This window comes from Gracilinanus agilis, chromosome 4 (assembly GCF_016433145.1).
Source record: "Gracilinanus agilis isolate LMUSP501 chromosome 4, AgileGrace, whole genome shotgun sequence".
Classification (NCBI taxonomy): Eukaryota; Metazoa; Chordata; class Mammalia; order Didelphimorphia; family Didelphidae; genus Gracilinanus; species Gracilinanus agilis.
The window spans coordinates 403,949,611-403,975,558 of NC_058133.1; the positions used below are offsets into that span (position 1 = coordinate 403,949,611).

Genomic DNA, 25,948 nt, shown 5'->3' on the forward strand with positions numbered 1-25,948 from the left:
TTATTTTTCTTTTGAAAGAATGAGCTATGCTTGGCAAAAGGATCAGCAGAAATGTTAGGCAAATTTAGGATTTTATTTATGGCCATTTCCTCTTTTATTTATTTATATATATGTATATATATTTCTATAATTATATCGTTCTTAATATCTTAAAATCAAGAAAAACCTATTATATAGTTTTAGGATGCCAGACCACTACTAATATAGGCTGCATTTTTCATTCACATAGTCTCTTTTATCCGCAGAGCCTATTGTACATTTTTCAGAGATTAATTTTTCCCTGTGTTTAGTTGTGGGAAGGTGATCACCATTTAATCAAATACAATAGAAATCATGGACAGAGCACTGGGACTGGGAATGGAGAGAGGGAGATAAGTTTGATCATATAACTCAGAAAAACTGGTGTAGAAATTTGTTATAACATTTAATTGCTAATAAATAAATTTAAAAAATCATGGATGGATGTAGATTCAATGGTTCGGTTTTTAGGTCAGTTTCCCATTTTAAAATACATTATTCTGCTTATATTTTTTCTTTTGTTCAACTATTTTCTTATATTCTTAAAAAAGGAAAAAATATTGAAAGCTATATTGAACATTGACCTAAAAAAACCTAAACTTTACTTGTTATTCAGTCGTGACCTACTCTTCTTAACCCAATTTGAGGTTTTTCTTGGCAGAGATACTGGAGTACTTTGCTTTTTCCTTCACCAGAAAATGAGGAAACTGAGGCAAACAGGGTGACATGACTCGTCTAGGATCACATAGCTAGTATGTGTCTGAGATTGAAATTGAACTTCGATTTTTCTGTAAACTAAGCCACCTACCTGACTAAACTTTGTTTCTTGAATATCAATACTAATTCAGTCACTCCATTTCCCCATTATAATTCTTTGTTTTTAGTCTCTTTATATATATATATGTATATATATATATAATTAGTACATCAATGTAATTTTTTTCTTTCTATTATTTGATTAGGCTCTTTTAAAATTTCTTTTTTTTTCTCCTTCTTATCAATCTTCAGTGCATTCCGGCATCCAATTTAATTAATCTGCCATATTTTAAAAAATAATTCACTTATTGCATTTTAAAAGTTTTTTTAGGGGTTTTGCCCCCAAAATTTCATCCAATGGCACTATGACACTATTTGAAAATAGCTCCCTTCTTATCCCCCCTTCTTTAAATCTTCCTTCCAAGAGGCACTATGTTATAGTGGCAAGAAAATAGTCAGGAGAGACAAGAGTTGGAATCTTGGTTCTGTAGTGTGATCCCAAGCAAGTCTTTCTGAACCTCAGTTTCCTTGTCTGAAAACTGCTGGTACTATTCTCTTCAGAAGATTATTTTGAGGAAAGTTCTTTGTAAAACTCCTAAATATTCTAGAAGTATGAATTATACTTAGTATATCATCTGTGTCCATACTAAGATACAGGAGAGGCAAAAATTTCAGTTTTAAGTGGTGAAAACTAGGTGAGCTACTTGTTAGTCTCTATAGTCTCTCTCAGGTCCAATCCTATTTGCTCCAATCCTGGCTCACATACTGGATGGTTTACTCCCTAAACAGCAGTTATTTTTTTTTTATCACGTTTAAAAGGAAATCTTTTTTTTTAATGGGAAAAACACAGGAAAAAAAGGGAATTCCTGAACCTTATTGCATAAGGAAAGAAGGGGGCACAATGGGGGAATAAGGAGGACACCAAGGGGTTATAATAACTTGAGTGGGGTGAAGACCCTCAGAACTTGCTAAACTTAAGTACCATGACTAAGTACTTTAATTTCTTTTCTTTGAAGCCTTCTAGGATCATTTAACTTGGAACCCTTTGTGTTTAAGGGGAGGGTCCCATTCTGTGAGCAAACTCTGGTCTAGTTGTACCGACTAGGGACTCCCTCCCTTCGACCTTTGACCTCAAGTAATCTACATAGTGGAATGACAGGCATTCAGTGGAACAGGAACCACGGAGCTGGGCTGCAACCGGAGTTGGACTTGCAGACCAGCGTGAGAGGGCGGCGGGAGGTGTGGGGAGTGAGGAAGCCCCGACCAGAAAGTGCGTTCCTGGAAAGGTGAAATGAACCTTTGGAAGCCCGTTGGGGAAAGAATCCATGACCAAAGAACCAAGATTGCTGCCTGATTGTTGGCCCCTGGCCCGCTAACGTGCAGAAATGGGCCAGACCTCAGTCTCCACGCTGTCTGAGCAACGTTCGAGTGGTGAGTCCAGGGAGAAGCCTCTTTCCTCCAGCTGTCTGTCCGGCGGGGCGGGCCAGCCAGATGCAGCTCGCTCTCTTCCTTCTCTCTTTCTTACCAAGGGTTTTGTTTTCTCGCACTTGAGCTAATGTAAAATTGGGAGCAACAACGCCACTTTACGAGGCTTCTTTTTCTTTGACCTATTAAAGCTCCCTGAACTGATTTGGGAAGCTATTCTGAATTCTTAGTCTTAGAAAAGTAGAATGCCTTGAGGGGTGGGGGGGTGGGGGGAAGGATATAGCCGATTTTTTGCCTTAAAGGTACAGTCTTCCTTTTGAGAGAAAGATGCCTTGCTCTATTGGGTATTTGAAGTGTTTCTGAACATGATTCGATTTGAATAAAGTGGAAATGAACTCGTTTTCACACAAAAGCATGGAGAAAACTTAAGCCAGATGTTTTGTAGTTCTTTTTGGTGACACAACTTAGGAAGCAAGAAAAACCTTTTAGTGGTTTGGGGTGCAATCTTGCAACATTGCAATCCACAGCTGATTTCTTCTTTATGTCAACTGATTAGACTTCATTTAAGATAGTAATTATGTCGATTGCCTGTCCTTATTGTAACTGAGAGTTCAACTTTTATGTAACTAGCCATAACAAGTTACTCGTTTGGAATTGGAACTGTTTCATATGTCGATTTGCCTGTTAGAAGCTTTTGCTTCAGGACTTAAACAAAAATCATCACTTTTATTGCTGAGGACTGGAGTAGATTTCTTAAAATTGTCCAGTATATTTCTGGGTAGTAAAGAATGAGTGCGTGCGTGTGTGTTTTAAACAAAAAAGGGAAGGAAGGTACATCTGGCATTTCCCCAGCTGTGTAGAGATAAACAACTTTGTGATTGGACAATGAGAAAATAAATAAAAGAGCATTTTGATATTTTTTATGCTCAATATTTTAGAAGTGCTTAAAAATTTATCTGACAACAGGATAGATATACTTAATGTAATTTTTTTTAAAGTTTAAAAACTTGAGCAGACTTGACCAGGGGCAAGGCACAGATTCCTATGTCAATACCTGTCAGACTTCTGATCTGTTTACCCAAATGTAGAAATATTTTTTTCACCTTAACGTTCTTTTCTGTATGGGATTGTTTTTTATATCCCTGAAGGCAAAGCTTAGTTCTCTGAAGTATGGTAAATCTTAGTTGGAGCTTATATTGATGCCAAAAGAATGATGAGTTTTCTGCAAAGAAGAAAAGAAATTTTTAAAAAATATGACAGTTTCCTTATTAGTTGAATTCAGTTTTAATATTATGTGGCATCCAAGAAGTTTCACTTTACTCTGGTCACTTTTGTTTACTACAGCTCTGATTTTTGTAAATTGGGCATTTAGTGTGGTGACTCCTTTGTTCAGTTGAAAAGCATTCTGACTTCTTTCCTGCTTATGCCTTGGAAACCAAGGTAATACAATTGTTTTTCTTTTTTTCTCCTCTTCTCCAATATAGAAGTCTTAAATTAAATCAGCATTTTGAAGTAAGTTTACAAAGATATGTAAAGCTCTGATTTTGGTTGTTTAGGTACACAAACCTTCAATTAAATGTATGACTAGAGTAGTGTGTGCTTTTTGTACTTTATAAGTTTGAAATAAAGCCCTAATCTTGCTTTAAAAGCAACTCTACATATATTGATGTTGTTTATTTCTTAAATTTTATTTTATTCATTTTCTCTGTAGTATTTCTATGCTTTCTGGATCTACTGAAACACAAAATGCACAGATCATTGAAATAATAGAATTCTTTAAAACATCATTGATTAAACCAGTACTTTAAAGGTTCTGAAGTTTCAGTGGAGTATTTACTTTACCAGTAAATGCAGCTCTATGACTTGGGTAGGTAATGTTCAAGTATCTTTGTAGCCCACAAATATATAGTACTTTCTGGCCAGCCTGGTGAGAATCCTATCCAGAATTAGCCACATGAGTCCTAGCTAGATACCTAGTCTATCAAAAGGTCTTCCAGATTTGTCTTCAGGCATCCTTTGAAAAATGCTGTTACCTTCAGATCAGGTTGTGATATCAAAGTAGGTAGGACTTCTTTAGAAGATTTACTGGAAGATTATACCAAGAGATCCACTGATTTGCACATAAGTAGAAAATGATAATTTCTGTTGAATGCCAGGAAAATAATTTGTCTAAATTTCTGGTCTATGTTTATAAAAATAAATCATACAATATTTACAAGTAGACTGGTAACTCTTAGGCATGCTGAATCAAAGTAATGTTTAGTGAGCAATGACACTCATTTTTGAAATCACAGATTTGTAGGTTTACTTATTTCATTCCATATAATTTCTTTTGAGATCAGTTTTACATTATTTGTTTTCTTTGTAACTTTGCAATGCTATCCTAAATGAAAATTACTTTAGACCAGCTATTTTACTTGCTGTATATCATAACTCCTATGTACCTAGTCCTTGTCAGAGGTAATTGGTGGCCAAGTATTTGGGATCAAGAAGACCTGAGTTTAAATCCTGGCCTAGACACTTAGTAGCTGTGAGTCTGGGCAAGCCCTTTAAAGGAAGTAGGGATTGAGTATACAAAGAAGAGGGAGCAAGTAGATGGCTCAGTGGTTTGAGAATCAGGAATAGAAATAGTAGGTCCTTGATTAAAATCTGGCCTCTGGTATTTCCTAGCTGTGTGACCCTGGGCAAGTCACTTAACCCCCATTGCCTAGCCCTTATCTTCTGTCTTGGAATCAGTGCATAGTATTAATTCTCAAACAGAAGGTAAGGATTAAAAAATACAAAGAAGATTCTTAGCTTTCATCACTTCTTTTCACATAATTGTGTGCATGTTGTCTTCCTCATTAGACTGATCTCTTTTGAGAGCTGAAATAGTATGTGCTACATAGTGGGCACTTAATGCTTGCTGACTACATTGTATTTTTTCACTTAGCTTGTGGGAAATCTGTTTTTGTGCTCCAGAGTGGGTAGTACACTTAGAATTATTTTTAAATTTTACTGTTTGTCTTATCAATTCTCAGACAGCAGAATGGCAAGGGCTAGGCAGTGGGAGTCAAGTGACTTGCCCAAGGTCACATAGCTAGAAAGTGTCTGACAAACAGATTTGAACCCAAGACTTTCCTTCTCTGGGCTTGACTGTCTATCTATAGAGTCATCTAGCTGCGCAGTGCACTTAGAATTTTTTGAAAAGCTCATTGAACCTTCTGGTTTATTGATTCTGAAATTCAGTATGGTCTTACAGGTCACCAGTCCTCTTTCTGCTCTTTACTTTGAATTCAATTACCACACTTTTTAGGTGGAAGATAAAGTAGCTCTTTGGAGAGGACACTGGATCTGGGGGCAGGCGGACCTGAGTTCAGATCCAACTTCAGATATTTACTAGCTGTGGCATCCTGTGCAAGTCATTTAACTGCTGTTTGCCTCAGTTTCCTCCTCTGTAAACTGGGAATATTTCCCCAGGTTGTCATGAGAATAAAATGAGATAATATTTAAAAACACTTAGTATGGTACCTAGCAAATAGCAGTCACTACATTTCCTTCTTTCTCCTATCTCACAGAGTTATTGTGAGGATTAATTGAGATAAAATGCAAAATGTTGGTAAAACTTAAAGTGCTGCCTATTGTTATTCTGATCATTTTCAGATTCTTTTCAGCTCTAAATCTATGATTCTATGGAGGGACTTTTCCTTCCTGCTTCCATTCTCCTTTTAAAATCTCTCTTCCTTTTCATCAAGCCCTGACTCATTATCCCACCTCTTGACAAATCCTACTTCCTTTCTTCACCCCTTAGAAGTGACCTCTCTCCTTCCTCAAATTTTTCATAACTCTTTAGATCTCCCCTTTGCATATATTTCTCATTTGTTTTACAGGGATTTATAGGGATGTCTTGTTTATCCCCAATTAGGGGGATAAACTCTTTAAGGACTGAGGCTATACTTTATAGAATAATAATAGGTAGCAGTTATACAGCACTTTACAGTTTGGGAAATACTCTATAAATATTATCTCATTTGGGGCTTCTCAAGAATCTTGTGAAGTAGGTGCTAATATTATCCTGCTTTTGCAGATGAGGAAACTGAGACAGACAGGGGTTAAGTGATTTGTCCAGGATTACCGAGCTAGTAAATATTTAAAATTGGATTTGAATTCCTGTCTTTCTGACTCCAGGCCCAGGAGCTTATGCACAGAGCCATCTAGCTGCCCCTAGATATAAAATAAATATATATTCACATAAACATTTTATATACATATAAATATAATCTTTGTAGTTCCATAAGCACTATTGGTATTTGTTTTACTTTGTTGAAGAATCAAGTCTTTCTTCTTGATTTTGCATCTTTTTCTCTGAGTGCTACAAATGCAAATTCAGAATATGAAGTCTAGCATAATTTAAAAACACAGACTCAATCCATGAATAGTCATTTATTAAGCACCAACTATGTGCCAATTATTCTGCTAGTATTGGGGATATACCAAGAAAAAAATGAAAACATCTCTTCTGCTCATGTGGCTTATATTCCAGCCTAATTGTGCATATATGGTGTAAAAGAGTAATTAGATGGGTGACTGAGGTTTGACCAAACCCAGTCTAGGGTGGTGATGACTCTTCCAGGCCCAGAGAGCAAGATGGCTACTCTCTGTCCAAGACCAGTGGACATGCACTCTAAATCTAATTAAAACAGGAATAGGTTTATTGTAAGGTATTGATTTGGGTAAGGTAAAGTATGTGGGCTAGGAATTCCCTATCATTAATAATTACTACCTTTTTCCCACCACTGACCTTGAAGAGGGTCACTTCACCCTTCAGCAGAGCTAAGGCTATTCTTACTCCCTCTTTGACTCAATTCCCAGTCTAATCTGACTATCCTATGCCAAGCCCACATTGATTATAGTCTTTAGTGAAAGCCGAAGATTGTTGTGGAGTCAGGAGCCGGTGCTAGGTGTGACCTAGTCACCCAGGTGTAGGCAAAGCCCACCAAGGTAACTGAGCAGTTCAGGGTCACTGTCGCTGGTGATTTCCTCTTGAGACTTCAATAGATGTTATATCGGAGTCAGGGATCAACGATGTATATCAGGAACTGGCAGGTTTTTCACAGAAACAGGTTGAAGATCAAAAGTAGGAAAGAGATTGGTTTAGGAACTGTTTATTTCTCCACCATCCAAAAACCCTCTCCCTCAGAATCCTAACCCAGGATTCTGAGGGTTTCCTTCATTTCATCAACTCTGTGTCTCCATTTTTATTATTTTCTTCCCAAACTCCTATCTATCAATAGCTATGAACAGATACAAATTGATTTTGAAGGGGAGGTAATGGGATGGAGGCTGGCCTCATGCGGAAGGTGGAGCTTGAGCAAAACTTTGAAGGAAACAAGGGATTTTAAGGTATTGGGGCAACTTGTGCGAAGCCGTAAGATATGAAATTTTAATAAGTGAAGGCTGGATTATAGGGTGGGTGTAAGCTGGGACCAAGTTATGAAAGGCTTTAAATGCCAAACAGGGTAATTTATGTTTTAATCTTCAAGGCAAATTGGAAACCATGGAAGTTTATTGAATAAGAAGAGTGACATTTGGCTTTAGGAAATTTTTGGCTTTAGGAAAATTACTTTGGCAACTCTGTGGAAGATGGATTGAAGAAGGGAAGACACTTGGAAATAAGCAGAATAAAGAGTTCAGGAAGGAGGTGCAAAAGATAATCATTTCTAGGGCGTTGTTCAGGTTGAGTGGAGAAAAGTGGACATATAGCAAAGTTATTGAAAAGATAGAAATGACAGTATTTGACAGTGAGTGGATATATTGGGTGGAGGGAGAATGAGGAATTGAGGATGCCAAGGAAGTTGTGAAAACCTGGGTGACTAAAGGTATTGTGCATTCAAGAGAAGTAGGGAAGTTCAGAATAAGGGTTGGTTCAGGGTGAGAGTATGTGAGGAAGAGGACAGTTTGCAAAAGTGAAATTTATTAGGGGGCCAAAGATTTATATCTGGAAGAGACTTTACAGTCACTTAATTTACTCCTCTCATTTTATAGAAGAGGAAACAGAAGTCCAGAGATGTAGGAATGTTAATTGACTTACCCACAGTCACATATGACAGCAACATGATTTGAATTCAGATGCTCTGACTCCAAAGCTAATGTTTCTTCCACATTTTCACCAAGTTTCCAGTTGGATTGTACTACTGGCAACAAATAATACAACTACATATTTGTATTCTAGAAGAGGTAAGTGGCACAGTACATATAGCACTGAGCCCAGAGTCAGGAAGACTCATGTTCCTGAATACAAGTCAGGCCATAGACACATACTCACTGTGTGATTCTGGGCAAGTCACTTAATTTTGGTTGACTCAGTTTCTTCATCTGTAAAATGAGCTGGAGAAAGAAATAGTAAACTATTCTAGGATCTTTGCCAAGAAAACCCCACATAGGGTAATGAAGAATCAGACATGTTTAAAACAACACTTGTATTCTACATCATTGTCTTAGATTGATTTGATAAATGAGCTCATGATCAAACTTTGGACATCACTAAGCTATATGACCCCAGGAAAGTCCCTTGATCTCTTTGATGTTCCAATTCCTCATATTCTCATATTTCCTCATATTGGAGACAATAAAATTTATGCTACCTTTTTCATAAGTTGGTGAGACTCTGTGAACATTAAAGCACAATATAAACCCTCTACTTAGCTGTCAAGTTCATCTTCCTAAAGCACAGGTCTGTTTATGTCATCCTTTCTATTCAGTAAATTGCAGAGGTTCCCTATCACCTCTAAAACCTAATACAAAATCTCCTGTTTTGTATAGAAAGCTATTTACAAATTGCCCCTCCTCTCCTACTTTTAGAACCTTTACTTCCCTCTAACATTCTCTGTGATCAGTGTCACTCTCTTCCTGGGCATTTCACCGAACTTATCCCCTATGCTTAGAATTCTCTTCACTCCTTATCTTTCTCTACTCTCCTTGGATTCCTTCAAGTACCAGCTAAACTCCCACTTTCTACAAGAAGCCTTTCCTGTATCCCTCAATGCTAGTGCCTTCCCTCTATTTATTGTCTTCAATTTATCCTCTCTATATCTTTGGGTATTGTTTGCATGTTGTCTCCTCCATGAGAGTCCGAGTTCCTTGTTTTTCTTCTTTTTTTTAAAGTCAATTTTATTTCCAGATTTGAATTCTTTCCCTCCCAACATCTCTGCTTCTCTCACCTTTGAGAAAGCAAGAAGAAACAAAACTCATTACAAATGTGTATAGTCAAGCAAAACAAATTCCCACTCTGGCTATGTTCCCATAGGAATCTAGTTATATATCTATATGCAAATATAGATATATTTATCATAGATATAGAGATAGATCTATGACATTATACATATTTGTATAGAGAGAGCATCTATATCTGTATATTTATGTTAATTTGCATTTTGAGTCTATCACCTCTATTTGGAGTTGGTTATTTTTTGTAAATTCTTACCTTCTATCTTAGAATTGATACTAAGTATCTGCCCCAAGGCAGAAGAGAGGTAAGGACTAGACAGTTAGCATTAAGTGACTTGCCCAGGGTCACATAGCTAGAAAGTATCTAAGACTAGATTTGAACCCAGGACCTTCTGTCTCCTGACTCTATCTACTGAGCCACGTAGCTGCCCCTGGAATTGGTCATTTTTGCTTTTCTTGTGTCCTTAGTGCTTAGCATAATGTCTGGCTCACACCAGATGTTTAATAAATGCTTGTTGACTGACTGGATGACCTACCAGACTGTTAAAGTGTATTGATCATATTTCTTAATGCCTGAAAAAATCTGCTATATTAGTTGCTCTATCCCCATTGTCAGTAGACAAGGTGCTTTCCTAAAGATGGGATTTCATCTTGCATTCTCTGTCTCCACCCCCTATTAAGCCAAGGAGAACTACCCAGTTTTGGTATTCTAAGTGTGCCCTGCTTAGAATGTGGCCTCCTTATTTGTGGCAGTCATTTTTTAAAATTTCCAGTGTTTTACACAATAGTGTTTTAAAGTTTGTAGAGTATTTTATTCATTTTGTCTCATCTGATTCTCAAAACAACCCTGTGAGACAGGTGCTATCTGTTTAATAAATGTTTGTTGGTTGATAGACTGGTCTTACCACTACCTTGAGGATAAACAAAGACAATATCCTCATTTTACAGAAGAGGAAATAGAACTGAAATGAGTTTTCCAGGTGCCACCCAATTAGTGACAGAGCCTAGAACCTCCATAGTTCAGAAATCTTAGAAATGATTATTCCCATCTGGTGATTTTTATCCATTAATCCTGTTGGGAAATCATTTATCAATTGACTTCTTAAAAAGTCAGGAATAGTCTTTCTCTCAGATTTGCGAAAACCTGTTGATCAGCGAATAATCCCTTAGAAGAGCACCAAAATATGCAACCAAATTGTGTATATTCTCTGATGTGTGTGTGTACCTTGATGCAGTTCTAAGTCTTAGTGCTGAAAGGGGTTATAAGTGTTGTTCATCTTATTTCTCCTATGTAGGCAGAAAATATTTTTGGAAACCTATTCATTTAGCATTTGGATTTGGAGGTTTTGGTTCTGTACTGTTTAGTGTCCTATCATATGTTTTTGATGCTCGTGTTTTAAATAGAAGAAGAGAGAGGAAATTATGTTCTTGAGAAAGTGAGACATTCTCAAACATCACTTCAGATAGACATAACAGAAAGTACTGAGTCTACTCTTCACCTGGATGTCACTGTTGTTTAACACCAACTATTTGTTTCCATATTTATTATTTTTTCTTTTGTCTTCATGGAAAAAACAAGAGAATAGTCCTGAATGCTTTTAATCCATCCTCATCTGAAGCATGAATTCTTTCTATAGAATGCCGATGCTTTAAGACCACTAGCAGGAAGGAGCTCATTATTTCCTAAAGCAACACATTCCACTTTTGGATCCCTCTTGTTGTTTGAAAATTCCTCCTTCAATTGAGTCAAAAATCAACATCCTTATTACCCATTGGTCTTTGTTTTGTGGCCAAGAACAATCATTTACTTAACAAGTATCTCTTATGCCCCTACAATAGTGTAAGGAGCACTGGATTTGGAGTTAGAGGACCCGAGTTCAAATCTAAACTGTCACTTGTTTGCTGTGCAACCTTAGACATGTCACCGGCTTTTTGGACATCTGTTTTCTTATTAGGAAAATTTAGAAGTTGAAACTAGGTGAACTCTTAGGCCCTTTCCCCTTCTAGATCCTATGAAGGTATATTATTAAGGTATAATTTAGGGTAGGAGCAATGGAAATGGAAAAGAAGAGACAAATAGAAGAAATGCTTCTGGTGTAGAAATAAGGTTGAGCTACAAAATGGATGTCAGGTATAAGGAGAAAGGAAAATTTAAGGATGACACATGTTTTTAAAGGCTGGATGATTTAAGGAATGCTAATACTGTCAACAAAAATGAGGAAGTTAGTAGAGGAAAGTTTTAGAGAAAAGATAAATTCATTTTTGGATTGGAGTGTTTGCAGAACCAATGGACATTTGGGTGGAAATGTACAAGTAGGCATCTGGAGATGTGGAACTGAAGCTCAGAAAAGAGGTAAGAACTAGAGGTAAAGATTAGGGAATCATCATACCAGAGGTAATAACTAAAGCCATGGAATTAGATGAGGTTGCTTGGAAAGAGTATGTAACAATGGAGCTGACACACTTGCTGGTAGGAGGGCAAAGGACCAACAAAAGGGCTTAATAATTGATTGTTGTAGTTAGTGGGAAAGGAGAAAACTTGAATGGAGGAGTTACAAAGTAAATCAGGAGCCAACAATGTCAGAGAAGTCTGTAGCAAAGCAGGAAAGTGGGAAGTTTAGACAGTTGATTCTAAATTCCATAGCTCTTCCCTATGAACAAGTGGGGGTGGGGGTGGTGAAAAGTACAATATATTTTGGTTGCTTTTTGGAGTGTAGAGAACATGAGTAGTGCTGCCACAGGCCAGGGCTTTGTGCCTGGAAAGATCAGAATTTACTTACGACTCAATTTGGTGACAAATGGAATTGAGTTACATGGAAAAACTTTTTCAGTTGACACATTATATGATTCTACTAAATTAACCATTTATTAAGCTCTTGCTATGTGCCAATAATGGCTTAGGCACACAAGGGAAAACATGAAAACGGTCCCTGACCTCAAGGAGCTTACATTCTTATGGGGAAGAAATATTAGATAATATTAGATAATAGATTATAGTTATTATAATCTAGATAATAGATAATAATAATAATATATTAGATAAATTGCCTACAAAGTAGATCCTTAGATATCCCTGGAGGGTAAGGTATTAGCAGATGGGGGAAACCAGAGGCTTTCAGAAGAGTATTGTACATGTGGTGAGTCTGGAAGGAAGCCAGAAATTCTAAGACACAGAAGTGAGGAGAAATTTCAGAAGAGTGTTTCAGGCATGAGGGATAGCCAGGGCAAAGGCACAAAGATGGAAAATGGAGTTTTTTGTGTGAGGAACAGCATAAATGGACCACGGAGTGTATGAAAAAGAACTGTGGAAGAAGACTTGAAAGACAAGAGGTGGCTAGGTTATGAAGAGTTTTAAATGCCTAAACAGAGGAATTGATGTTTGATCACATAAGATAATAGAGAGTCACTGGAGTCCATGTAGGGGACTCTGAGAAAATGGTCAGATTTGGCTTTAGGAAAAATCATTATGGCAGCTAAGTGGAGGATGGATTAGAGAGGGAAGATACTTGATGGAGCTGGAAAATTGGAGGTTATTGAAATAATCCAAACTGGAGGTTAAGGTGGACTGAACTAGGGTGGTGGTTCTGTGAATGGACAGATGACATATGAGAAATATATGGAAAGGGCAAGATTTGGCAACTGATTGTAAAGTGAGTGGTGAGTGAGAATGACAAGTTGAGGCTGACACCCAGGTTTTAAAACTTGAAAGATGATAATGCCTTTAAAGAGTTATTTTTTTAATTTTAATTTAATTTTTATTCATGACTAAAGCTGAAGAGAGACTGGAGCTGGAAATCATCTGCACAGGGATTATAATCAAACCCATTTGATGAGTTTACTAAATGAGAAAATAGAGTGAGAAATGAAAAGAGAGCCAAGGAAAAAGCATTGGGATACACCCACAGTTAATGAGAATAATATGGATGATGATTCTGTAAAGGAGACAGAGACAGAGAGTTAGGAAGGAGGAGAAACAGGAGAGACTAGAATCATGAAAACCCACAGAGAACAGAATATTTGTGAAGAAATGGTCAGCAGGTGTGAAATGTTATAGAAAGGTCAAGAAGGATGAGGACTGAGATAAAGCCATTAGATTTTGTAGTTAGAAGAACATTGGTAATTTTGGAGAGATGAATTTCAATTGAATTATGAAATTAGAAATTAAATTTCAGAAAAGTTAGAAGAGAATGAAAAGAGAAGAAGTAAAGACATGCAGTGTCTGTGGTTTTTTTCCAGTTCCAAGAAAGGGAGAGGTAAATGACAATAGCTCGTGAGGTATTAGGATCTAGTGAGAATTTTTTTGTGAATGAGGAGATTTGGTCTGCTTGTTGCCACTGGAGAGGAACCAGTAGATTAGGAGAGATTGAAGACAGGGAGAAGGAAATGATAGTGGGGACCACCTGCCAGAGGCCATGGAAAGTGATGGGACCTAGAGTACATGAAAAGTGCCCTTCATTAGAGACTAGTAAAGGAGGAGAAATGGTTGGAGTTGATGCAGGGAAATTGTCTCTCCCCCTCAGCTCAAGAGAGGGAAGGAGAGAGAGCTTGAAAGTGAAGGGCCTCCCCCCACCCCAAGTAAAATATGAGGCTAGGCTAGGCCATCATCTGAGATGGTGGAATGAGGAAGTGGTGTGGGAAGTTTGATGAGAAGGTTTGGAATAACTTATGAAGAGTAGGATAGAAAATAAATTAGGAATAAATGAGGACTGCTTTGTTGCTATGTGGACCTAGTTAAGATAACAATTTTTTTAATAACACAAATTTGTATGAGACCTAGTCAGTGGTTTTGTGACTTCTTATAGCTCTACTCAACAACATTTTAAGTAGAAACAAAGGAAGAAGATGACAGGAGTAATCAGGGTTGGGGTTTGGGAAGATGTGATTGACAATAGAATTTAGGAGCAAGAGACTTGAGAGAAGAAAATAAAGTAGGGTTAAATTTATTCAATAAGAGGTATCAATTAGGAAGGACTGGGAGGTGATACCAAGGGGTATAGGGAGTGAAGGTCACAATGAAAACTAGTTTAAGAGAGTATTAGTAGTCAGTCATCCAGGGTAAGGAGCTTATTTTAAAGAGTTCATCCTCCTGGTTGTCTGGAGGGACAGAAGACCTCATTCATGGCCAGAATACATTGTTTTCCTGATTTCTCTTTATTACATTTCATTCTCTCTCCTGGTACATTAATAAATCTGGTCTTGTTCCTGTGGGAAGGTCTTGGTGGAGACTAATAGCTGTTTCATGGTACCATGGGAATTGTGGTTCTGCTTAATATTGGGAAACTGTCAAGCTTTTCCACTTTCTACTGTACATAGATGCTTGCTTAGCTTTGTGTTAGGGCATTGTAGACATTCACTGACTGTTTCTGTAAACTTCCTTATCTTTTTATTTCCATTTTAAATATGATTCATGTAAACTCTCAGAAAACCATGAAACTTTTCTATTCTCTTGTGCCTGTGTTTGGGTGGGAGTTAGGAAGGAGGGGGCGTTGGGTGCCAAATAAGAAGAATGGCACTAACATTTGAGTAATTATATCTTTTTAAGATCAGTTAGATGAATGGATGAATTTTTTTAAAGCTTTATTAAGCACTTACTGTAAGAGAGCCCATCTCTTCCCTTTGCTAAAGGTCCTTTAAAAAGAAAAGGAATTAATCAGTCCCAATCTAATCCTAACACCCTTTAAAGAATTTGAAGATCATGCCCTACTGGCATTGAATCTACATTTTTCTTTTTTTTATATATAGGAAAGCATGTTTCTTTTTAGTATCTAGGTGGTACAGTGGATTCAGGACCTAGAGTCAGGAAGATCTGAGTTCAAACACTATGTGGCCCTTACCTCATGTTTGCCTCAGTTTCTTCATTCATAGAAATAGCACCTACGACCCAGAGTTGTGAGGGTCAAAGAAGGTAATTTTTGTAAAGCATTTTGTAAACTTTAAAGTGCCATACAAATGTTAGCTACTAATATTTCTTTAGAGTGGAGAGATCGACTGTGCATGTAAAAAAATATATGTTATCTTTTGATTTTAGTTATTCAGGTTAGGAATGGGTTCTAATTCAATTCAGCAAGTACTGACTGCCTATTATGTGCAAGGGAAAGATGGGAAGGGGCCAAAAGGGTTTTAGGTTTGTTTTTTTTTTTTTTAATTTCAAATTTAATAATTAATTAATTGATTTAGAGCATTTTTCCATGGTTATAGGATTCATGTTCTATCCCTCCTCTCCACCCACCCCCTCCCATAGCCAACACACAATTCCACTGGGTTTTTACTTGTGCCATTGATCAAGACCTATTCAGAAGGGTTTTAGAAGCCAAACAAGATTTTTATCCTATATGTAATTGGTAGCCATTGCAATTTATTGAACTGGGGGAAGGGAGGCATGAGACACTTACATAATCATAATAATAGAAAGATCCCCTTGGCCTTGGTTCAGATATGACCCTGGCAATTCATTGAACTCTTGTTTTGCCTGGCCCTCATCCTTCTGTCTTTGAGTTGTTACTAAGGCAGAAAGTAAGGGTTTAAAAAAGAAAGAAAGAAAAAGATGGGGAGAGATTTGAGGTAGACCCTTCCTTTCTGTAATCTAGGTGTGTGAGAGAAGGGATGGTGTGAGTGGAGAGAAGATAAAGAAGAGGGATGTGGGGAAAGTAAGAATGACAAGACTTTGCCACAGATTGGACCATTCCCTGGCTGTGCTCTGGACATTAAAGTCTAGTCTCCTTCCCTTTGGGATTTTGCTCAAGATTAATAGTCATTTTGAAACATTTTTTTAATTACAGGAAAAATGTTATTGACTGATAACAAGTTAGTACCTTCCCCTCGAGGAATGTTTGCATTTTACTCTGCTGCTTAATCCTTAGGAATGTCTATCCCCTGTTGGCATTTCAAGTACCTTTTGAAGAGCTATTGTTGGGGAGTGTTTTCCCCAGCCTTTCAGAATTAGGCCAGTCTAGTGGCTGCCCATTTTTAAATCTGGCCTCACTCCTTAGCATGTGTATATACAGGCATAAAGGATAGATTTAAAACATTCTACAACCCCCAGTATGAATAGAGACTTCTTAGTACTGATCTACCAGAGTAGATCAGGAGATGAGTTCAAGTTCATCTAAGGGTCTTAAAATGTGGGCTATCTTTGATAACCTATGTGGCACTGTATGCTAGCTCACCTTTGATGAGGTTATAGTGTGAAGAGAAAGTTGTCAGTAAGTTGTTCGTGTATGTGTGTGTGTGTGTGTGTGTGTGTGTGTATTGTTGATCTGTAATTATAAATTTTGTTAATGTTTCCTGAACATCAAATACGGTTAATAATGTGCCTAATAATAGACAAATTATTCAAATGTTGTCAGTTTATTATTTCCATTTCTAGCTCTGGGCACTAGAGTGATGGTTCAATTTTTAATTTTAAATACTTGAATTTAAGGAGCTCAAACTTTTAGGGGGAAAAAAGGCTCATTTTTTATACCAATAGTATTCCGGAAGTATATATCTATGAGACATGGCCTACTAGATTATGTCTTTGAAGAAGTGAAAAATTATACAGGTCTGATAAGGTAGCAAGTGAAACAGCTGGTCAAGATCTGCCTTTCTTGACTGAAGAAAAAGGTGGGGAAAAATCATGCCTTTTTTTTGTACCCTAGGACCTAAGCACAGTACCTAGAACATCGTAATCACTTTATCAATGTTTATTGATTTGATTCATGAACTTGGGTTTACACAATATTTTTTTAATTCATAATTAAATATTGTTTTCTTTTTAAAATTCTATGTATTTTATTTTGTGCATTTAAAAATATTATTCTGAGAAGGGGTCTGTAACTCAAGGGGTCACATTATGATTAAAAAAATATTAAGAACACCTAGTCTATAGCCTAGATATGGTAGCAGAGGATGTTGGAGGGGATGTGGCAAAATTGGGACACTAATACACTGCTGGTGGAGTTGTGAATTGGTCCAACCATTCTGGAGGGCAATTTGGAACTATGCCCAAAGGGCTTTAAAAGAATGCTTTCACTTTGATCCAGCCATACCCCAAAGAGATAATAAGGAAAAAGACTGGTACAAAAATATTTATAGCCATGCTCATTGTGGTGGCAAAAAATTGGAATATATGGAAGTGTCAATTGATTGGGGGAATGGATGAATAAATTATGGTGTATGATGATGATGGAATATTATTGTGCTGAAAGGAATAATGAACTGGAGGAATTCCATGTGAACTGGAAAGACCTCCAGGAATTGATGCAGAACCAGAACATTGTACACAGAGACTAATACATTATGGTACAATTGAATGTGATAGACTTCTCTACTAGCAGCAATGTAATGACCCAGGACAGTCCAGAGGAACTTATGAGAAAGAACTGTGGGAACAGAAATGCAGAAGAAAAACATATGATTGATCATGTAGTTCGATATGGATATGATTAGGGTTTTGATGTTAAAGGATCACTCTACTGCAAATATGAATAACATGGAAATAGGTTTTGAACAATGATACATGTATAACCCAGCAGAACTGCTTGTCAGCTTCAGGATGGGGAGGAAAAAGTGGGGGCTGGTGGTGTGGGGAATCACGAATCATGTGACCATGGAAAAATATTTTAAATAAAAAAAGGGGAAAAAAATAAAAATTAAGTAAAAAAACACCTGGACTTAAAGGGATGAGATACCAATGCAAATAATTATAATATATGATATTATACCATGACTGTTTTAGATACAAAATAAAATATTATTTGATATCTGAGAGAAGTGCTAACATTAGGCAGATATAGCAAAATCAAAAGAGGAAGATGGCTTAGGGGGAAAGATAATGATAAAGAAGTGTCAATGGTACCTCCAGGTGGAATTACTATATCAGTGGGATAGGGGATCTGAAATTCAGAAGACTAATAGGAGCAGGTGCTAATGATTTGGAGAAGTGCTAATTGAAGTAGAAATGAGACTACATAGGGAGAGAATGTAGAAAAAACAAGAAAAAGGCCAAGTAGAGATTATTGGGATAGCTTTCCCATTCAGAAAACAGAAAGATGACATGCCAGCAAATGAGCCAAAAGAGGAGCAAATGGAGGCACAGGAGAAAATGGAGAGAGTGGAGTCTCTGACATCATTTGGTAAGAGGGGGTGATCTGAAGTGTTAACCTGGAAAGAGATTGAAGAAAATCAATCAAATCAGGCTAAATTTATTAAGCTACTCCTATGTACCTGGCATTGAGGCAATCCATGGAGATGTAAAAGAGACAAACCCCAGATTTTGCTTTCAAGGAATTTATAAACTAAAGGATTAGGACTGAAAAGGCACCATGGGGAAGGTATAAAGTTATCAGGAATTTAGAGACAGCAATTTCAGTAACCTGGTAGGTGGAGGGAGAAATCAGCCAGATTGAAAAGAGAGAAAATTGTAAGGATATTAAAGCTTCAGGTCTACATAAGTCCTTCCAGAAGTTTAGAAATGAATGGGAAAAGAGAAATGAAATGGGGTAATTCCTAAATGGGGAAGAATCATAGGATCATCATTTTAGAAATACAGTTCTAGACCGTTAGTGGTTATCTGCTCCAACTTCCTCATTTGACAAAGAAGAAAACTGAAGTTCTGTGAATTTGTGATTCATTCAAGGTCATAATAGTAATAAGTGGCCAAGACAGGATTTGAACCCCAAACAAGTTGCCCTAGGCAGTGAGGTGAGCATTGGATGGACTGCTTGGCCTGGCAACAGGAAAACGAGTTCAAATGGGGTTTCAAATGTTTACTATCTCTGTAGTTCTAGATAAGTCACTAAACTTATGTCTGCCTCAGTTTCCTTCTCAGGAAAATGAGGGTGATAATAGCACCTGACTCCCATGATTGCTCTTAAGGATCAAATTAGATAATGTTTGTAAAGCAGTGCCTGGCACATAGTAGGTGCTTAATATATGATTGTTCTCTCTCTTTCCTCTCCTTTTTATTGCCCTTCCTCTTAGGCTTTTTTTTTTTGGATTAGGGAACTCAGAATTTATTCATTCATTATCCATTCATAATTTGTAATCACATAGAAACAAACTAGTTGCAAGCTTTTTAAAGATTAAAGTTGCTTGTAAGAAATCATGAATTCTGAATGGAGCTATACATTTGGTGACACCAATTAAAATTTTTCCAGGATAGTTATACTTTAGGGATATGGATTCCCATTTTAAAGGAAGCTTTCTGGATCATTCATTATTATGGGTTATATGATTTTCTTTTATCTTTCATCATTTTCTTAAAAAATTTTTTTTAATTTATGAATTAGTTATATTAGAATTCCCAGATCTCTCTCCCTCTCTCACTCCCTCCCTGTGCTAGAGAAGGCATCATTTAATAAAAAGGTACATGTGTGTGTCTTGCTTATTTCTATTTATTAGTTCTTTGTGTTGCAATATTCCCACTCAGAAATACACTTTTGAGAGGATCAAAAACTAGACCATAACCTTTTCCGTCATCCATTTTGTTCATGTCATAAACTCCTTCCTACTTGGTCTATGATCTGGTCCTTTGTGTTACAAGTTGGAAGTCAAAGCCTTCCAAGAGGAGTGACATTATTATTTAGGGAGAAGGACCAACTACTTGGTTTTGTCATAGTGTGTATGTGTGTTGGGGTGGGGACCCTCCCCAAGGACTTTCTGCTAAGAGCACTGCATGTTAATTAACTCGAGGCAGAAATAAAGCCCAAGAAAGGGGGACTAAATGAAAACTGGTATCTATGTTTTATAATGTGGGAGTGGGAGGAAAGTTAAAGAAAATAATTGAAATATAGCAAAATACGTATGAAAATGGGACTGAACCTTTGCCCTTCGCTGTTGTGAAAAGAAGTAGTAATTTGTTTCCCAAATCTCTGAAAATGTTCCCCTTTGGAAAATTGTTAGCCTTTTATTTCCTTTTCAATTTGTACTTTCAGGGGTCCTTCCCTTGGTTTCCTGCTCTATTTGCAGTGCCCAGCACACTGTGACATAAATTCCATTTAATTTTAATTAGGGTTTTGAAAGAGCTGTTTCTGAAAGGTGTTTCTTAGCCTCCTGCTTGGAGCCAGGAGCAAATCAGAAGCTAAGGCCTTCCTCTGAGAGAATGAGACTGGCCCTTTGTTGTACTCCTTCTGGAATGAAATGAGTTCTTTAAAGGGCAGTTTACCTTGTCAGCTGGATAATAAAGCAGAATAATGTAATAAAATGGTTTAGCATTGGTAGTGCCAATTCAGTCTATTTAGAGAAAATATCTTGGGTTATAAAAATAATATTTTATTTTCTATGGTTCAGTTAACTTTTAAGATTGTTTTTTCTAGAACGATGTTCTCCAAAGTTAGGACTGAGGGACATGACAAGTACATGCCCCCAAGGATGGGGATTTATTCTCTGGTGGGATTTATTCTCATCTAATGGCCAATCTTGGATTTTGTCATGACCACAGTAACTTTTATGGGCAGCTAGGTGGCTCAGTGGATAGAGTACTGGGCCTGGAGTCAGGATGACCCAAGTTTAAATCTAACCTCACACGCTTATTGTGAGACCCTGCCTGGGAAAATCACTAAACCTCTGCAGCAGTTCAGTTTCCTCATCTGTAAAATGAGCTGGAGAAGGACATGGCAAACCACTCTAGAATCTGCCAAGAAAACAGGGTCACAAAAAGTTGGACACCGCTTAAATGATGGAACAACATAATTATTAACTCATTCTCCTATACTTCTCCTCTTTGGACTCCTCTCTCTGCTATTTAACATCCCAAAGTGCTCCCCCTCCAACCCCCATTAAAAAGAAACCTATCGCCACTCACTGTAGAATCCCAAGTGCCATAGGGAAAACTTCTGATGGCAGATCACTTTATGGCTTGAGTGGGGCAGAGCTAAGCCATTCAGGCCATGGATGGATTGTGATCTGGACTGAAGATTAACCGATTCATTGCAATGAGACTAGAATGCAGATATGTTGTTTTTCAGTCATTTCAGTCATGTCCAACTCTTTGTGACCCCATTTGGAGTCAGACCTGACACTCTATTGACTCTACCACCTAGTTGCCCGATAACAGATAGATTATATTATGTTACATTATATTTAAGCTTTCTCTCAAACTCATTCCTCTTCCCAATTTCCAAAACGTCGCCCTCTCATTTTACAGATGAGGAAACTAAAGGCAAAGTGACTGATCCAAGGTCACACGGATGTTGTGGTTAACTAGATGGAACAGTAGATAGAGCTCTGAGCCTAAAGTCAGGAAAACTCAAGTTCAAATATGGCACCCTAGTTGTGTGGTCCTGGCCAAGTGACTTAACCTCTGTCTCAGTTTCTTCATCTGTAAAATGGGATTCACAATACCACTTACCTTGCAGGTTTATGTGAGGATCAGATTAGATACTGTTAGCAGAGTGCCTAGAGCATAGCAGGTGCTCGATAAATGTTTTATTCTCCTCTCACCCCCACCCCACCATATACCCATATACACCTTCTCTTCTATTACTATCAAGGGCACAGCCATCCTTCCAGTTACCCAGATCTGCACCATCTCTGTGTCGTCTTTGAATTGATGTGATATAGGGGAAGGATCACCAACGTGGGAGTCAGAAGACGTGGGTTCAAATTCTGTTTGTGAACCAGATACTCCTATGTCTTCAGGCAAGACACATAGCCTATTTGGGTTTCTGTTTCCTCTGCTGTAAAATGAAGGTGTTGGATTTCAGACCCTCAGTGGTCCCTTCCACATGTATAACCATTTTTGTGCATCCCTTACTTTAACTCATTCCATATTCATGGAAGTTGTTACATCTTTTAGGTTCTGTTTTCAGATATCAATTCCCTCAGATGCCAACTTATCCTTTCCTTCCCTTTGGGCCAGATTTAAGCTCTTTTGTTCACATCATAACACTAATCTTAATAATTATCTAGCTGACCCTCCATAGGGATAGCCCTCAACTAAAGATGAAACTTTTGGCCATATGAAACATGCCTGGAATTCTTTTAATTTCAATGTTATTGCCATAGTAATTAAACATGTCAAACATCCCATAGGTCTTAAACAGTCATAGTCTGCTTTGTATCTACAATGACTTAGGTTATTATTTTAATATAACTCATTAATTCTTTAATAGAAGGAAAATTATCTTAAAATAACAACCCAGTCTTCTGAAATAGATAGAATTCATGGCCTCAGAGAGCTGGATACTACATATAATTATAAAGTAGAGGTTTCAGTCAAGCATGGAGAATTATTTCTTTTTCTCCAGATGATATCACATCCTTTGTTTTCATTTATCAAATGACTATTTATTAAATAACATCATGACGAAGATTGAGTTTGGATCCCATCTTTGATATTTACTGGTTCTGTGATCTTGGGCAAGTCCTTCAACCATACTGATTGCTTCCTCTTTGGTGAAATGGGTAATTGTTTTCAGCTATACTGTAGTTCTGCAGGAAAGGCAGAGTGTGAAGTACAGTAGAGTGGGAAGGAATATGGATTTGGATTTATAGGACCTAGGTTCAAATTCTGATTCTGCTACAAAACTTGTGTGACCTTAAGCAAGTCACTTAGCCTCTAGTCTCCTCCTTGGTAAAATGAGAGTTATGGACTATATGACTTGTATTTAAATCTCAGCCCTTAGAATGGTGCCTGGCACATCATAAATACTTAATAAATATTTGTTGACTGACTTTCCAGCTCTGATCTGACAGGGTTGCTGTAAGACTCAACTGAGATGATTGTATATAAAGTGCTTTATAAATGTTATTTGTTGTTGTTCTGTTAATTCAGTCTTGTCTGACTCTTCATGACCCCATTTGTTATTTTCTTGGCAAAGATATTGGAGTGGTTTGTCAGTCTCCAGCTCATTTTCTAGATTAGGAAACTGAGGCCAACAGGGTTAACTGACTTGTCCAGGGTCACACAGCTAGTAAGTATCAGATGCCAGATTTGAAGTCAGGAAGATAAATCTACTGACTTCAGGCCTGTCATTGTACCATCCAGATTCTAGCTAAGGTATCTACCCTGGACTGGGGCAGATAATATAGTTAAGATAGTCTCTGACTTTATGGAACTTATAATATTTTGGGGAAGAATAAAATATGCACACTAATATGCAGTAGTATAGAATCACTGTATAATTACCAATAACTATAATAAATGTATAATTTGGAGGGATTAAAAGTGCATTAATTAGAGCAGCTAGGTGGCTCAGTGGGTAGACAACCAGGTCTAGAGGCAGAGAGTCCTGGGTTCAAATGTGGCCATAAGACATTTCCTGGCTGTGTAACCCTAGGCAAGTCACTTAACCATAATTACTTAGCCCTTGCCACTCTTCTTCCTTGGAACCAATATTTTGTGTAAATCCTAAGTCAGAAGATGGATTTTTTTTTAAAGGGCATTAAGCAACAGAAAAATGAACGTTTATATTTTGTCCGAAATTTGGAAATAACCAGTATCTTAATGAATAAAACAGTAATCTGATTGCATAAGAGATTCGGAATTACAAGAATGGCAGGTAAGAGACTGCAATCCTTGGTCCTTGTCCCAATTCTGTCCCTAAGTGTCTGAGTGTAGTAATATTTGCCACCTGACAGTGTTTACAAAGCTCTTGGAGAGGGAGATTCTCTATTGATAGAATTGTTTTTGTTCTTAAATGGCATTTCCTTCAGAGTCTTCCTTTTTCTGTGGCTCATTCTTCTGGTACTGTATGCTTTCATTGTCTTGGATGTGTTTAATGTCAAGCAAGTGACATATCCTTTCACAGAGAGCCGCTAAAATAAGAAAGAAAATGAATAGAGCGATGCTAAAGAAAGATCTTATTAGAACACCTGTCAAACCAAGAGGTAGTAAATGTAATCCTGCCAAGAAATAAAGCAACCACTTTGTGTCATGTTGGTAGCTTAGCCATATTTCACACAAGACTGAACAATCATCTTAGCATTACATTAGCCTCATTGTATTTTTTTTTACATTAACTCACTATGCTCCAGCCTAGCTTTTTTTTTTTTTTTTTTAAGACACATATTTCTTACTAGAACATGCAAAAAAGAGAATGGCATATGGATAAGACCACAGGACACAGAATTACAGGGAGCTTAGTTCTAATTCTGACTCTTGTTCTTAATATATTAAATGTTACCTTAGGCAAGTCACTTGCCTTCTCTGTAAAATGAGAATGGTAATAATATTTGTACTACCTGTTTCATGAGATGTGAAGAAAACATTCTGTAAACATTATTACCGCATAACTGATTAAACTATGTTTAACTATGGGCTCCTGATGACATGAGACACCTTTTTGTAATACCTAAAAGAGAATGACTTCCAGGGGACAAATGCTTCCTTCTGATTTTTATTACATTTTACCATTGGATCTAGGATCTCATTCCTGTGGCTAGTGACACAGATTGTGACTCATCCATACCCGTCTTACCTTTGTAGCTCTTGTCTCTGTCCTCTCATTAATTCACCTCAGGGGTCCACTGAAGTGCTGAGGTCTTCCTCAAAAATTTTTAACATTGTGTGGATACAAATGGAGTATGTAGACTGGCTCTCCATTGGCTGTCTTGAAATTCATGATGCGTTTTTTCATTTTACATTTCTATGATGACTTCATTGCAACATTCATCACATAGTCATTTGTATTTTGTTGTAGTCTATTCATGTCCACTGTGCCTCTTCATTGCCCTTTGAAGAGTTCATTTTTTCAAAGACTCAATGTGATAGTTCATAACCTGAAGGCATCCTACATCATTGGAAAAATACTGACGTTAAAAAATGTTCATATTACTAATTTGTATTGCCACAATGGGAAAACCATGGTTGCCTAAGGCAACACTTGTTTAGGATGTAATCTCAGTTGTAAAATCTTTTTTAAAATGGTAGATTATTATGATCCATGTCATCTGATAAAGCAGAGAAAAGTGATGGAAGCAAAACTAGTTTTAGAAATTATTAGCAAGCTTCCTAGTTGTGTGACCTTGGGCAAATCACTTAACCCCAGTTGCCTCGTCTTTAATGCTCTTTTGTCTTGGAACTGGTACTTAATATCAATTCTAAGTTTCTAAGACCAGAAGGATAAGGGTTTAAAAAATTATTAGCAAAGATATGTTAAGTTTGAGATCAATCCAGTGCCTAATCATGAATTTAGAGGTCTTAATAGTGAAATATGCCTCTTGGTAAAAGGTAGTAGTTGTCAGGTATGCATATGTTTTCAGATATGACTAATATGCTGATTTGGTATTTTTTTACTGTAGTATTTATTAAAAGGGGGAGGAGGGAGTAATTGGGAAGTAATAGTTTTGTTGTTTTTAAAGTGCATCAGTATAAAACAAAAAGAGGGACTATTGCAGTATTGAGGAGGCTTACTAAATAAGTAGATTCTTTAACTTTTTTATACTCCCTCCAAAAAGTTTTAAAAAAAATGATCTTTGATCTCATCAATTTGGATTTTTCCTCCAGTGGTAGAGTGTAACCTGTTCACACCTACCCATTCTTTGTAACTCTTGCACCTGCCCACCTCGGAGGGTTTATCCAACATACTGGAGTCCTTTATTATTTTCTCCTGACAGCCTGAAA

At 37.2% G+C, this 25,948-nt stretch overlaps 1 protein-coding gene across 2 annotated transcripts in view; it reads left to right on the plus strand.

Annotated features, from left to right (window-relative positions):
- The first annotated feature begins 2,016 nt into the window (after positions 1–2,016).
- PHACTR2 (phosphatase and actin regulator 2) overlaps positions 2,017–25,948 on the plus strand; it is a 168,661-nt gene continuing 144,729 nt past the window's right edge. The window contains exon 1 of one of the 2 annotated variants that reach the window (XM_044671585.1): positions 2,017–2,205. In XM_044671585.1, the coding sequence (XP_044527520.1) occupies positions 2,160–2,205 (46 nt within the window). In that variant the 5' untranslated portion in view covers positions 2,017–2,159. The remainder of the gene's footprint in view (positions 2,206–25,948) is intronic. The other variant, XM_044671586.1, reaches the window with a different exon arrangement.